General features: G+C 42.2%; 1 protein-coding gene across 1 annotated transcript in view; it reads left to right on the top strand.

The window, feature by feature from the left end:
• The window catches only part of LOC109313505, a 176,447-nt gene extending 168,128 nt beyond the window's left edge, over positions 1-8,319 (top strand). The window contains exons 70-73 of the mRNA XM_019540114.1: positions 508-617; positions 3,552-3,674; positions 4,456-4,597; positions 8,028-8,319. Coding sequence (XP_019395659.1) covers positions 508-617; positions 3,552-3,674; positions 4,456-4,597; positions 8,028-8,032 — 380 coding nt within the window. The 3' untranslated portion in view covers positions 8,033-8,319. The remainder of the gene's footprint in view (positions 1-507; positions 618-3,551; positions 3,675-4,455; positions 4,598-8,027) is intronic.
• The last annotated feature ends 5,485 nt before the right edge of the window (positions 8,320-13,804 follow it).

The raw sequence follows: 13,804 nt of genomic DNA, 5'->3' as shown, positions 1-13,804 counted from the left end.
CCCAGACAGTCTCCAAGCCCTGGCCCTCCAACCCCTGCACCCCATAGACTTCCTGCATCCAGCTACCAGGGCTACTCCCATGACCCTGCCTGGCTATATGCCAGCCATGTGTGTACATGCACACATTCACATGTGATGCCCCTGCCTCCCATCACCCTCCCCACACTCCTGGCAGTGGAGCAGAGCAAAATCCTGAACATTTGTTCAGATTTCAAAAAACTGCTCAGACGGACATGGGAGGACCCAAAAAGAGGACATGTATGGGGAAAACCCGGACATATGGTAACCCTAGCATAGGCTACTGTGCATACTCAGTCTTCGTGTATGCGTTTAGTATCCACACTGCAAGGGAAATAGGTTTGTTACCTATACCTAAGCACCAAAAATGCCATGTGTGTGGCTAAAAACTTTAGATGCAGAAAAGAAATAGCGCTCTATCCTCAGTGCCTAAAGGCAGTTTCTAAACCAGTAACTGTGCTCATTTTACTCAGTTTTCTTTATTTCCAGGTGTATCAGCTGGTCTTTTTGGCACTAATGACAATGAAGCTGGAAATGAATGGATGCTTTCTAACCACTCCCACTCCAGCAGCATGCAGGAATTTATACGGAGCTGGCAGGTAATCGGCTGTTTCTCTGCTATCTGAAAAGACTCACAAAATGTGTCTGTCTAGGGGTCACTCAGACAGAAAGGGCCACATGTGACCTGCACAACCTACTTCAGTTTTCCTAAAGAGGTTAAAACACTTCCATAAAAGTGGGAATACTTCCTTATACAAGTCAGCCACACAATCTTGGAAATGTACCAATATTTTCACCATAACAGAACTGCATTTATTGCTTAAACTTCCTAAGCAAGTTAACCTTCAGGCTGAAACCCCACATTGTTAATCTAAGAAATGAGCCAAAGTGTGGAATCCTGCAGGTTGCTTCTGTTAGAATGAGAACTGTTGATGAGATCTGGTTATCTTTGATGCACATCTGTTACTAATGAATATGCTGGGCTCTCTTTCCCTGAATACAGGAGCAGTAACACAATAGCAGATAACCCTAGGCCCCTTTCAGCCAGCCTGGAGCCCCCAGGAACTCTCAGCTTTTCTCAGGGCCTGTACTCGTGGTACCTCTATCTGATCCTTTCTTGCTTCCTTCTCACTTACCTCCTTTAGTCTGCTCACTCTCTCTCTCTAAAAAGGCCAGCTTTCAAGTAACGCAGAAATATGCAGGCAACCTGAATTAGTAAAAAAGAAAAATAATCAATGAAAAGTAATATGCGAGAAACTTATTATAATGGCATTAAAAAAGCCAGGGAAGCATGAATGACCTTTTTTAAGTGGCTGATGTCATAATGGCTCTGCTTATGCTATTGATTGCTACATTTCATTTGTATGCCACACAGCCTCTTTGCAGTGTACATTACTGCTGAGAAGAATTTATAGATGACTTTTGCTGAACTCTGTGCATTGCTTGCAGTCATATCCCATTCAGAAAAAGTAATAAAAAGATTGACTTGCTGATAATGTAACATTGACATACATCATTAAGTCAATGGACAGGAATATAAATATGCAAAGTCAGGGACTCTGTCTAACTCTTAGGAACTTTATGAAGAAATAGGAGGAGACAGTATGGTGGACAATGTACCATATTTACCCAAATCCAAGACTACTTAAAATTTAAGATGACTGACCCTCCCCCACCCCCCAGTAATTTCATTCCATATATGGAAAATGTATACATTTGTTATAATTTTCCAGGAATAAAATCTAATTATTGGGGGATTGTGTTAAGCTCACCCTCCCTCCTCCCCCACTGCTAGAGGGGAAAGCAGCAGCAGGCGGTAGGCAGTCCCCTTGCCCTCTGCCCCCTCCCCATTTCTTCCCCTTGCAGCCTACCCAACCACACCCAGCACCTGCCCCCACTGGTTCTCACAGCCCCTGCCTCCTTATTCTCACCACCCCCCATCCCCCGGTTTGATGCAGCTCCAGCTAGATTCTCTCCCAGGTAATGGAGCCCATGCCCAGATATGCAGCAGCACCCCAAGGCTGGAGCTGTACCACTACTGACTGGCTAGGCAGGGGATGGAGTCTTCATGTGCTCCGTGCCCAGCCGGAGTCAGAGCTGAAAGTGAGGCGGTAGAGGCTGCAGGGGCAGGCGAGGAGGACAGAGTGTGCAGACATGGTGGCAGGTGGCTGCTGTTGTGACTCTGGCTGCAACCTATGCTCAGATCCGGAGTCAGAATTGCAGCAGTTACCTGCTCCCCCTCCACCTTTTACTCGAATCCAAGATAAGGGGCTTTTTTACCTATCCTGAAAGGTGGGCAGGGGGAATCTTGTACTGGATTTGAGTAAATATGGTATTTAGTTGCCCTGATAAAATCGAATCAACCTTTCCCTCTTACACTGAAGGTTTGCTATAAACAATACGTGTTAGAGGGAAGACAGTAAGATCAAGTGCAGGGCAGATATGGCAGGGTGAGCAATAGCTGGAGGCCAAGCTTAAAGGAATAACCATGCACTCGCTTCTGCCTTGCAAAACTCATCTCAGGAACCTTACATTACAGTCGACTGGTGGTGACAGTATTATATGGCTGATAGGAAGGAGCACAGGAGCTAGCGGGCTGGCTTCTTATGCAGTGCAATGAAGTTGTGCCCAGTGTTAATGGAAGCAAACACATTTAACTTTAGTGTTGAAAGGCCAGGAGCCATGAAAACAAGGGAGGATAAAGAGAAGACTCTTCAAGCAAGGAGCCATGCAGGTGCCTACTCACCTTAGAAAAAGGACTGTTTGGGAGGTTAACCTGGCAATTAAAGTTCTCACTTAATATAACCTGAGTTTACATTTGGATTTTGCTTGAACATAGAGGGTTCTATTAATGGAGCCAAAGCATTTAGGGCAAGTATTATTTTTTTTAAATTGCTGATCTAATGCAAAGACCCATAAGCACTACTCAGGCAAAACAAGCCCATTAAAGTTGCTAATTGTTGATTATGACATTGGCTATCACCATATTTGTGACTTGTGAAAGAGCTTACCTAAAACAACCATGGCAAAAATACATCTGTATCTCAATAGGCAAAAATGTTTGTCATTGCTGCTACCTTCATCCAGTGATTATCTGCTCTTAAAGCTTTCTTGATATATGTTAACAAGGATGAATACACTGGTAAAGTATTGTCTCTCTATAAAAGGATCTAGAAAAAAAAGGTTATCTTAATCTATCATTTATAATGTTATCAAAAAGAGACCTAGCCAACTACTTATTATTTCACCAGTCATACACAAAAAAAACTTTAATGAATCATAAAATCAATAGGAAAAGGAAACAATATCTGTAATATTTATAAGACAAAAGAGATACTTTGTTTCATTTATGAAGAGTGCAAGGCACATCTTAATATTAATGAAACAATGAAATAGTTATTCAGGGCAGTGTAAAACAATAGGTCTAAAAAGCCTTTATCTAAACTGTCTCCTGGTATAAATTAAGGGGCTTCCACTACATTAATGCTTTAAAAAACAATTTGTTTCTGTTCTGACTAGTCTTGTTTTCTCAGGTGACCAGTCAGTGCAGCCATGTACAGAAGAAAGTGAAGGCATGTCCCATCACAGCAAAGCAAAAATTTTGTAAAATGTTTTTTCAAGAAGCCCGCTCTCTTCTCAGGAACTGTTTCAAAGTTGTAAGTAATACTAAGAATCAGCAGAGAAAAGTTTGAACTTCCAAACCACACAGTACAAAGCTGTTAAAATTACAAGAGATCAAAGAATAGATTAATTTTCCATGGTGCTTTAGCTGGAATTTAGCAGAAATTTAATATTACAGAAAGTCTAACCAAATGTCATTTTTCTCCCTGCTGCATGCATATTTTAGTAAGGTCTCTTAAGCTTTGGAACATTAGCTTGGCCTGACATTGATCTTTATTTCCAAATTCCAAACTAGTTTGATACAGTTAAGCTCTGTGAGTAGATTAAAGGACATTTTAATTCTGGTCTGAGACGAGGCATATCTTGAGTGAAATGCCACATTTTTTCCGGTTGTTGGTTGTAGCCATGTTGGTCTAAGCACATAGGCATGAGGTTCTTTGGGTAGACGTGATATTTTTTTATGAAACAAAATAAAAAATTGGGAAAACTAAAGGGTGTTTGTGCCTGAAAGCTTGCAAAGAACAATTTTTCCAACGATTTAGTTGGTCTAATAAAAGATATCACATCTACCCAAAGAACATTTTTAAGTTCTTTTTTTCTTTTATAATTAACGTGCCATATTTGCTGTACAATTTTAAGTTACCTGACATGATTTATCCACTCTTGTTTTGCCAACGCTAATTCTCATTTGCATCTGAGAATTACAAACTAAAAGGAAAGATTTATTTATTTCCAAATTGCTGTCACGCTTTTTGGAGTACAGGTTTGTGCTTTGCAGAACTGAAGATGTTACATACAACTTTGCTCATGTTTAAGGTGGACCCAGAACCATTCTATGCCATGTGTTCACAAGACTCTTGTGGATCCAGTGAGTTGAAAGCTGCTTGCAACTTGGCAGCAGCATTTGTCCACTTGTGCAACAGAAATTTTGTTCCCTTGGACATTCCTCCTCAGTGTGGTAAGTTTCATTTCTCTTCATCCTAAATATTCTACTTATGCTAACATTACCAAGTAACTTGTTTGCATGTTAATGTGGAAATACATAACCCCAGAAACAGGAACACTGCTTATAATTTTTTCTTGTTTCTAGGCTATGGTTTGTCTCACTTCTTCCCCAGAATTCTATTTTGGATTTCACTTAAAATTAACAGAAAAACTGTTTCAAATTCCTCTTTAGCTATCTTAATTCCTTTCAGTTCATACTTTTTTCCTTGGACCTTTTGTGTTTTAAATAATTAATATCTAGATTTGTGTTATCAGTATTCTATGCTGTGTAATTTTGAAAAACACTTTCCTTCTTTCTACCTTTATAGCTAGATTCATGTTATCAGTAGTCTGTGTTGTGTAAGTTTGAAAAACACTTTCCTTCTTTCCACCTTTTCTAATGAATTCAGTCTGTTGTTTTAATCGTTCCTTAGAATTCCACGATTAAGCTGTCTAATGCTTAACCCTCAGCCTTATGTCTTGACTTCCTTGGAAATGCAAGGAAAAATAGAACCATCAGAAAAAGTGCTAGTGGAGGTCTAAAGCCCTAGAATCTCTGCCAAGATCAAATGTGGGCCTCTCATATACTTCAGTTCATTTTACTCTTAACAGATTTACTGCTGAACAGTTCTGGGAATTAGGCCCCTGGCAGACATTCAGTTAAAGGTGCAATAGGGTCTGATGTTTGATCCCTGACAATCTCACTCCCTGCCATATCAATGATGCAGGGGGAGCCAGAGCAGGAATGTCCCCCCCACCCCACCCTTGCACTGGCAAGTAGGAAGGTCCTGCAGCTGGGAGCCCCAACAGCTGGTGGAGCTCCCAGCCACAGGTGTGTACTGTGGCCCCCATTGCTGGGAGCTCCATCAATTGATCCAGGCTCCCAGATACAGGGATGCACCGTGCCCAACAGGGCTGGGAGCCCAGATCAGTTGATGGGGCTCCCAGCCACAGGGGAGTTTGGTGCACCTCTGTGCCTGGGAGCCTGGAACTGCTAACAGAGCTTGCAGCTGTGGGGGTGCAGTGGAGCCTTTGACTCCAGCTGCACCCCAATGGCTGGGAGCCCCAATCTGCCACTGCTGTAGGCTGAAGGGTCATCTTGGAGGCTGTCCTAATACAGTACAGAATAGTATTAATGCTGATCCCTACCCTTACAAACTCAACAGCTAACTACTAGTAACAAACAATTACCTGTCTGCATAGAACTGCAAATCCGTAGTTTCAGGATATAAGTAGCTGTATATTGAACTGTATATTGTACATGTTTTCTGCATTATCACATATATTACTTGCTTACAGATATCTTCCCTTTCTATTATCTGGGGGGGGGGGGAGGCTGGAGTGGAGGAGTGGCTTGTGTTTGCTTTCAGATTGTAGGAAATTCTAAAAACAGCACCATGTTAAATTATGTGCGCTAGCTATTGACTACAGTTGGCATATAAATAATTAAAAATCAACTACAACTGCTGACATTAATCCTTGTGCTGCATTACACTGCATAAGCAGCAAAGGAATATTTTGAGACTGTAATTCGGCTAAAATGGACCAAAGCATCCAACACTTCTTCCAAATAAATAAGGAATGGCACCATACATGTAAAGAAAAGAGCAAATGCCCCCCCACTCCAAAAAATGTGCTGTGTCCTTAATCATTATCACTTTATAAGAATATTAAAGGAAACAGGCATATAAGTCATTGCCACTCTAATTACTTCCATAGCTGTCCAAATAATAAATTTAAGATGTAATGATCCATTTACAACTTGTTTACTGCAAAGAAAAGCATTTACTGTAAGTAATTGATGGAACCATGCAGATAAGCCAATTATACAGTTGCTAGGAATAAAGCATGATTTACACTGCTAATTTGTCTGCTGTATGCACTGCTGAGGCTTGGTAATGAGGAAATTGGGGATCTTTTGATATATCTAATGAAATGAGGAGTTATTCACTGGTATTTGTAAACTCAGTGCCACCGCAAAAATTGATTTGGTGGCTACAGATGTACAATTACATTTGTAACAAGCTACAAAAGTTTCAAGTGTATAAGACATTTTCACACAACCAAAAGGGGAAGATATATTTGTGAATTATTTTATAGTGGCTACAGAGACGGAACAGGAGATACTTACTCCACTTCACATTTATGTGCATGTACACTCCTAAATATGTCTTGATATCACACACTCCAAAATGTTGGAAATAAGCCAGCACTGAATGTGGACTCGATCCTTTTATGGATATAGAAAGTCATTAGCTACATTTGGTTTGTCGTTTTTAATTCATTAACAATTGTGTTTCATGGGCGGCCAGGTTTTTGGGCTCATCTCTAGCAGGGGAATTAATTTCTCTAAAACAAGTATTTTTTAAATAAAAGCAGTAACAAGAATGTATCCTTGAGGGTTCAATACCTTTCATAAACATTTTGATCAGTTGTACCATTATTTCTCAGACTCCCCTTGACTTCAGTGTTTTTTCTTCAAATACAAGATGCAGCATGGGATGATATACATGTTGTCAAACTTTACCAATGACTTTTGTCTTCACTTTTAGTATGGAACATATCCATAGCTGTTTCCATTTTAAATGTGAAAAGTCTTATGTTTATACAATTAAATATTTTTTGGTAATGACCTAGGGAAATGTTTGGTTTCATTAACCTATTTTGGATAGTGTGTAGTCTGATACGTCATTTGCTTGTATTTAGGTTCCCTCTAAATATGCAGGTAAGGGCACAATGGGATCTAATGCAAGATCCATACAATTGCATGCCCTGCCATGCCACAAATGCTACATAGCAGGTGTGATTGTTGGATTATGCATTAGATCCTGTTGTTATTGCTGGTGCAGAGGGAGCCCAAGGAGTAAGCTCTTGCTGCTGAGAGCCCCCTCAGTTGAAGGGCTCCCAGCTGCAGGGACACACCACACACCCCTGAGCCTGGGGGATTGTGGCTGCTCTGATCCCTCAGTTTTTAATGCACCCCTGAGCCTGGGGGATATGGCAGTGTGATCCCCTGAGCCCAAGGGTTTCATGCTAGGCATGGTGCACTCCTGTAGGGCTCCCAACCACAGAGGGGACTCTGCATACATGTGCAAATTGAAGCTCAATAGCAACTAGCTATAAAGTTATTACACATTTTTAGGTCCAACTTTATAGCTGTTTGGAGCTTTTTACAGCACGATAGCAACTTTGTACGTGTAGTTGGTTTTAAGGTAACTGCACAGTTAACCAGTTAATTGCACGATACCTGTAACAACTAGAAGGGGGCTTAGTTTCATATCGCCAGTTCCAACATGCTGCTGATTACAAAAGACTGACAATTTTGATGTTTCATTAATTGCCTTTTTTATCATTTAAGAAAGCAGGAAAAACTTTTATAGTGTTGTATCTCCTTTTATTTGCAGTTTGATTGCTCCGAATGGTAACTGCCAGTCCTGATGATGGAAAAGCTTTTTCAGTATTGAAATAATTCAACTTTCTGATTAGACCTGCTAGAAGCAACAGCATGGAAAGCAGCAAGCTTCAGCTAAAGCAATGATTTATAACTCAGACTATCATGAAATGTGTTGTGTAAAAGAAAAGCTTTTTGGGCTAATTAGCCTGAAAAAAAGTTTAATTATTACAATTAATGTTATTATGTTGAAATCACATCAGAGTAATGTGGTCATAAGAAAATGTATGCTAGAGTAACATTTTTAAAACCCCGTTCACTGGAAAAATTCTAATCTATTCCCAATTGAAGATGCTCAATTCAAGGTACGAGCCATTATTTGAATAATTAAAACAATCAAGTTGCCTCTCCTACCCCAAGTCGGCAGAATCTTCCTCTGTTGAAACAGCACATACAGCTTTGAGTTGACACAGAGGCATATATACTGTTTGTTTAGAGCTCAAACTCAGTCATTTGCTGGGTTCTGAAAGAAATCACATCCAATCCATTATGTTAGAGGTTAGGGACAGACATTACGCATAAACCAGCTTAAGTGATCAGAAAGTGGTTTAAACCTGTAACAGAACAGGTGTTCAGTGCACGTAAACCAGTTTCAAAATGGCTGAAATCGGTTTGAGATAATCTTGGTTGAATGTAGTATCAGACTTAACTGATTTGGGTCAAACTGGTTTATGCAGTGTCTGTCCCAGACCCCTTCCTGTTTTAAATTAAACAAGTGTCCCCCAGCAGTCCAGATGCTTCACTGGGCAGGGCTCTGCTCTCTGCTGGCTATGGTCTGTGCTGTGGGAGGCATGACAAGGGCAGACAGCACAGTGTCGGCTTAGGGCTTTTTGGGGTTAATCAACAGATAACTGGTAATGTCCCTACTTTCCTTCCTTGGAAAAAGTTGTTTAAGAAGAGCTTGAACTAATGAGAAAAACTTTTGTTTTGTTTGACAGACTGATAAATGCTCGTAACTCCCTGCTATGTAACTAAATGCTCTGTTATCAACAGCAAGGGGGGAAGCCCTCCCTAATGAGAGCACTTTGTGGGGCCTGGCCACGCCCCCCTCAGCTTAGCACTGTAGAAGGGAGGGAGGGCTGCTCTAGCGCTCCCTGGCTTCTAATCTGAGCCACTGCAGGCATGTGCCTGCATTCCTGCAGTCCAGATGGGGTGTCTGAACAGCTACAAACTGGTTCAGCCTAGCCAGGTTAGACTAACCTGCAAAGAGTGAATCAATTCAGTCTCAGTCTTTTTGCAGTCTGTCCCTATCCGGAGGGAGGAGCCCCAGCAAGGAAGGGTTTAGCTAAGAATGAGGTGGTGAAGAGGGGAATGAATCCTTTGAAACAATCATTTCTTTGTATTCCCCCATTGACTTTTCACTATCAATAGAATTAGTACTATTTTTAAAATAGAAACAGTTTTATCCTTAGTGCACATCCCTGTACCACCTTACTTCCTTCAGATCCACTTTCCCAGAAATCTTTTTATGTTCATTAGAACAGGACACCTAATAGCAAATTCCAACCTTGGGGTAGTTTTCAGGTAGTATAAATAGAATGAAGAAAGAAATCTTTAGACATGTCTGTGTATGAAATGTCTTGTATCTGCTAAATTACTTTGATGTTTTAAATCAAGTGGATTTAAATATTTTGAACTTCATATCATTTTTTTTCAGTCTACACTAGGAATACCTTATAGTGCTTATTTTTTTAGTGAGGGATAACATAAAGCAAATATTCAGTAACTTTTGAATATCAGAACTATTCTTGTCATAAGTTGGAACAACAGGGTGCTGTATGCCTACAAAAGTTTACTTTCTTTTCTTTTTTGTACTTTTGCTGTAATGCACTTTCATTGATTGTTCTTTAAAGTTTTCCTGATGTACAGAACCACATGTCTGTGTAGTTCATCAGATTTAAACTGCCCCCAACATTATGGTCAGTTCATAAAAGGAACTTTTAAATCAAAAGTATTTAATTCTGAACAAATTTCTAGATACCTGCATCTTTGTTTCAACAAAACACCAACCTCATTATGTTTAAAAAAAAAAAAAAAGAAGGGGGGTGGGGAAGGGTTCACACAACTAGCTTCGGTTGTGCATGAGAGTGGTCAGCGACATTTCCCGGTGGCATGCCAGAATGGCTCAGCTTGGGTCTGCGGTGGACTGGCACCAGGACCCAGCTGCTGTTTCTCCCTGCTGCCCAGTTGTCATATGGCATGGGTGAAGCTCCCAGGTGCCTGGCTTCAGTGGGCAAAATCCCACTGCCAAGGCCCTTCACTACTGAATGCTGCCAAAGCCCAAGCTCCATAGGCAAGGTCCAATGGCTCCTGGGGCTGGATCTGGCTCACAGGCCATAGGTTACTAACCCCTGCTGTAGGAGATCAAGAGGCAAATTCTGATTTGTGTACATTCAAGGTAATTATCTTGGAGGAAACCGTCACTACTGTTTTACTGAGAGTAAAGAGTGGTCCACTACTTTAGAATTTTTTTTTACTGTTGTTTTAACATCAGTTAATTACTTGAAGTACAGCAGAGGGTTATTTGAAGGACTCGTGTTACTGGAGTTTGAAAAAACGTAAGATCTAAGCTTACAATAAATCAAGGTAAGAAGTACTCCACTAGCCTAGTGGTGAAGGGACACTCGCTTGTATTCAGATAGGTACTACAATGGTTTGAGAGATCTTCCAGCAGATGTGAAGTTAATCTTCATCGCTCTGGTACCTATCATTAGTCCTCCAGCAAAGCATGAACAGAGTGAAAACAGTTAGCTCGATATTAATAGTCAAAGCCCTAAATTCAACGAAGTTAGTTAGCTCCCCAAAGTGTTATTAATTCCAAGAGCATCTTCAAACAGACACCTTTTCCTTCAGCAATACCTTCCCTATAACTCCTTGAGTGGGATGAGTCAGTATTTTAAATCCCAAACTTCCCTTCCCACAAAAAGTGCAATAGCCGGGGCTGCCTTGCCCATGCTCTTGTACCAAAGTGTATGGGTCTTGTACCAGGTATAAATGACTCCCTGAATTCTAGTGGGACTACTTTCTATTATGATGAGGTGAGGGGTTTTGTGGATAGAGCAGAGAACTATGATATGTTTTGATTTTTATCAAGGCTTTTAACAATGCCTCACATGATATTCTCATTAGCAAGTTATGGAAATACAGTCTAGAGCTGTGAGCCTCAAAGGTATGCCGCAAAAGTGAAGGAAGTGTGCTGCAAAATCCCTGTGTGAGGAGGTGTAGCAGAACCAAGTCCCAGGGGTGGTCATGACACCCCCTGGTGGCCTCTCAACTTCTGCCCTGTTCTGGCTCCTAAGATACCCTCCCTGGTATAGAGACAAAACCTTGCTTAATGAAAGACGTATTTGGTGTCATTGTTTTAATGGTGCATCTCAGCACTGGTATTTCTTCTGGCAAGAGAATAAAATATATTATGCTTTGAAAAAAAAATTACACGTGCACCCCCTCCGCCCCTTTTTGGGTGTAAAAGTGTGGGTGTGCCGCCAATTTTAATTTAGAAAAAGTGTACCCAAGTATCAAAAGTCTGACAAACACTGATGTAGACAAAACTACTGTAAGGTGGGTGTATAATCAGTTGGATCATTGTATTCACTGAGTAGTTATAAATGGTTCAATGTCTAAATGGGAGGAGGTATCAGGTGGGGGGCTCTCCAGGGGTCTGTCCTAATCCTGAAATGGATTAGTATCTTCATTAATGACTTGGAGGATGGGATTGAGTTAGCATTTAGTAAACTGCAGTTGGTACCAAACTGGATGGGGTATCAGAGACTTTGAAGGCTAGGATTGGGATCAGAGGTATAAATAATGATTTTTGTACCCTGGGCAGAAAGGGGGGCTGGGGGTTGTGCCAAGCACCTGAGAGCAGCAGCAGGGATGTTCAAGCAGGGGCAAGCACAAGGGAGTCGTACCTGATAGCGGCTGCTACCAGGGCTGGCTCTCTACATGCTGCCTTACTGGGCTGGCTCCAGAGCCAAGTGCTGACCTCCTGCATGCTGCTTTGCTGGAGTCAGGCCTGGAGTTGGTTCTGTATCTATACACCTGCCTGGATGTGGCTGCTGCGCATCAGGCTGGTGTCCTCCCAAAACTGGTGCATGGGGTTGGTGCTCCCCATGGCCTGCCCTACTTACATTATTGACTGGAATTCAAAATAACCTTGATACATTGGAGTAATTGTTCAAAATTTATCAGGTGAAATGTAATAAATATAGACAAGTGCAAAATACTGCACTTGGAATGGAACAATCAAATGCACAAATACAAACTGGGGGATGACCAACTATGTTTCACTGTTGCAAAAAAAAAAAAGCCTAGAAATAATAGTGGACCACAAACAGAATATGAATCAACAGTGTGGTATTGGTGCAAAAGAAAAGCCAATGTAGTTTTAGTGTTTTTGGGTCCCAAAATAGTGATAACCCCCATTCAGCTCTTATTGAAATCTAATCCAGTTCCCTCTCTGCTTGAGCAGATTCAAACCTACATATCCAGATTCAAACCTACATATCCAACTTCCTGGAGACTGCTGCTCCACTCTTCCTGTTGAGGAGCTAAAATAAGATTTCAAGCTAAACTGATCAAATGAGAGAGAACTAAAGAAACCCAGGCTCTACAGCCTAATGTTCAGGGCACTTACATGTGCGAGCAGTGGCCTGGGTTCTGATTCCTGCTCCCAGGACTGCGTATGTATTTTATCCAATAGTTGTTTCATGTCAAAAAGAAAATACAACCCTGGGAGCAAGGACTGACACCCATCACTACCACTACTGAGAGCTGTCATTGCAGTGTGCAACAAAACTTTGAGCCTTGATCAGTCTCTTGAAAAGGAAGGGCATAAAAGTCTGCTTTTGGGAGAAGGTGCAAGACTGGAGCCAAAGCATAATACCTCTCTGCAGGTGCCGGTAAGGCCCGTAAGGGTTGAAACTTAAGACTTGCCCCTGTCCTCAGTCATTCCTGTCGACTAGCTCTAAATAGCTACTAGCTTAGTGTGCTGAGAGATTCCCTGCTCAGCTGGCTGTTTTGGCCCCTATTTTGAAGCATCAAACCCTCTCCATAGCGTATGGTGAGCTTAAGCACTCAGCCTAACAATCTGCATTTCATTCTGGACACCAGGCACTTAAAAGAGGGTTATGGCCTGTAAGTAAGGTCTCATTTCAACCAGGACAGTCCTGGATTTCAGAGGCTGGTCCCAGCCGGCTGCTGGGAACTATAATGGGCATCCTGGAAACAGAGGCACGAGGCCCAAGCCAGCTGGGAGCCAGAGCCGCGCAAAGTATATTGCAGGTGGGTTTGTCCAGAATTTCCAGGGCTTTAGCAGGATTTACCTGTCTTTCCCATTTGCAGAGCAAACGCACACCCCACACAACGCTGTTTTAACCTAAGCCGGTACACAACCGGGCTGTGCTCTTGCATCACGACATCGGCTGGCTTTACAGGGTCCGCCCAAACGCACCAAAACCATACGTGGCTGCATTTTCAAGCAGCTGGTCCTTTTGCCTGGCCAACTTGAAATCCCTCCAGGAGGCCTGGCCTGATTTTCCGAAATGCTCCCTGGGGGGTGGAAATGGGGCTCTTTCCAGCTGAGCTGTTGGACTTCGGGGGAGGTCGATCCCCGCGAGCTCCAGGGGTGCCAAGGCGCTTGTCCCGCTCCGTCCCACCCCTGCGCGCCGCTCCCCGCGGCCGCGACGGACGAGGCCGGAGCGGCCCAGCTCCGCCCGCCCCCCGCAGGCG

The sequence above is a fragment of the Crocodylus porosus genome, unplaced genomic scaffold (genome assembly GCF_001723895.1).
Source record: "Crocodylus porosus isolate Cpor-Errol unplaced genomic scaffold, CroPor_comp1, whole genome shotgun sequence".
NCBI classification, from domain to species: Eukaryota; Metazoa; Chordata; order Crocodylia; family Crocodylidae; genus Crocodylus; species Crocodylus porosus.
This window is presented reverse-complemented; position numbering and strand designations above follow the sequence as displayed.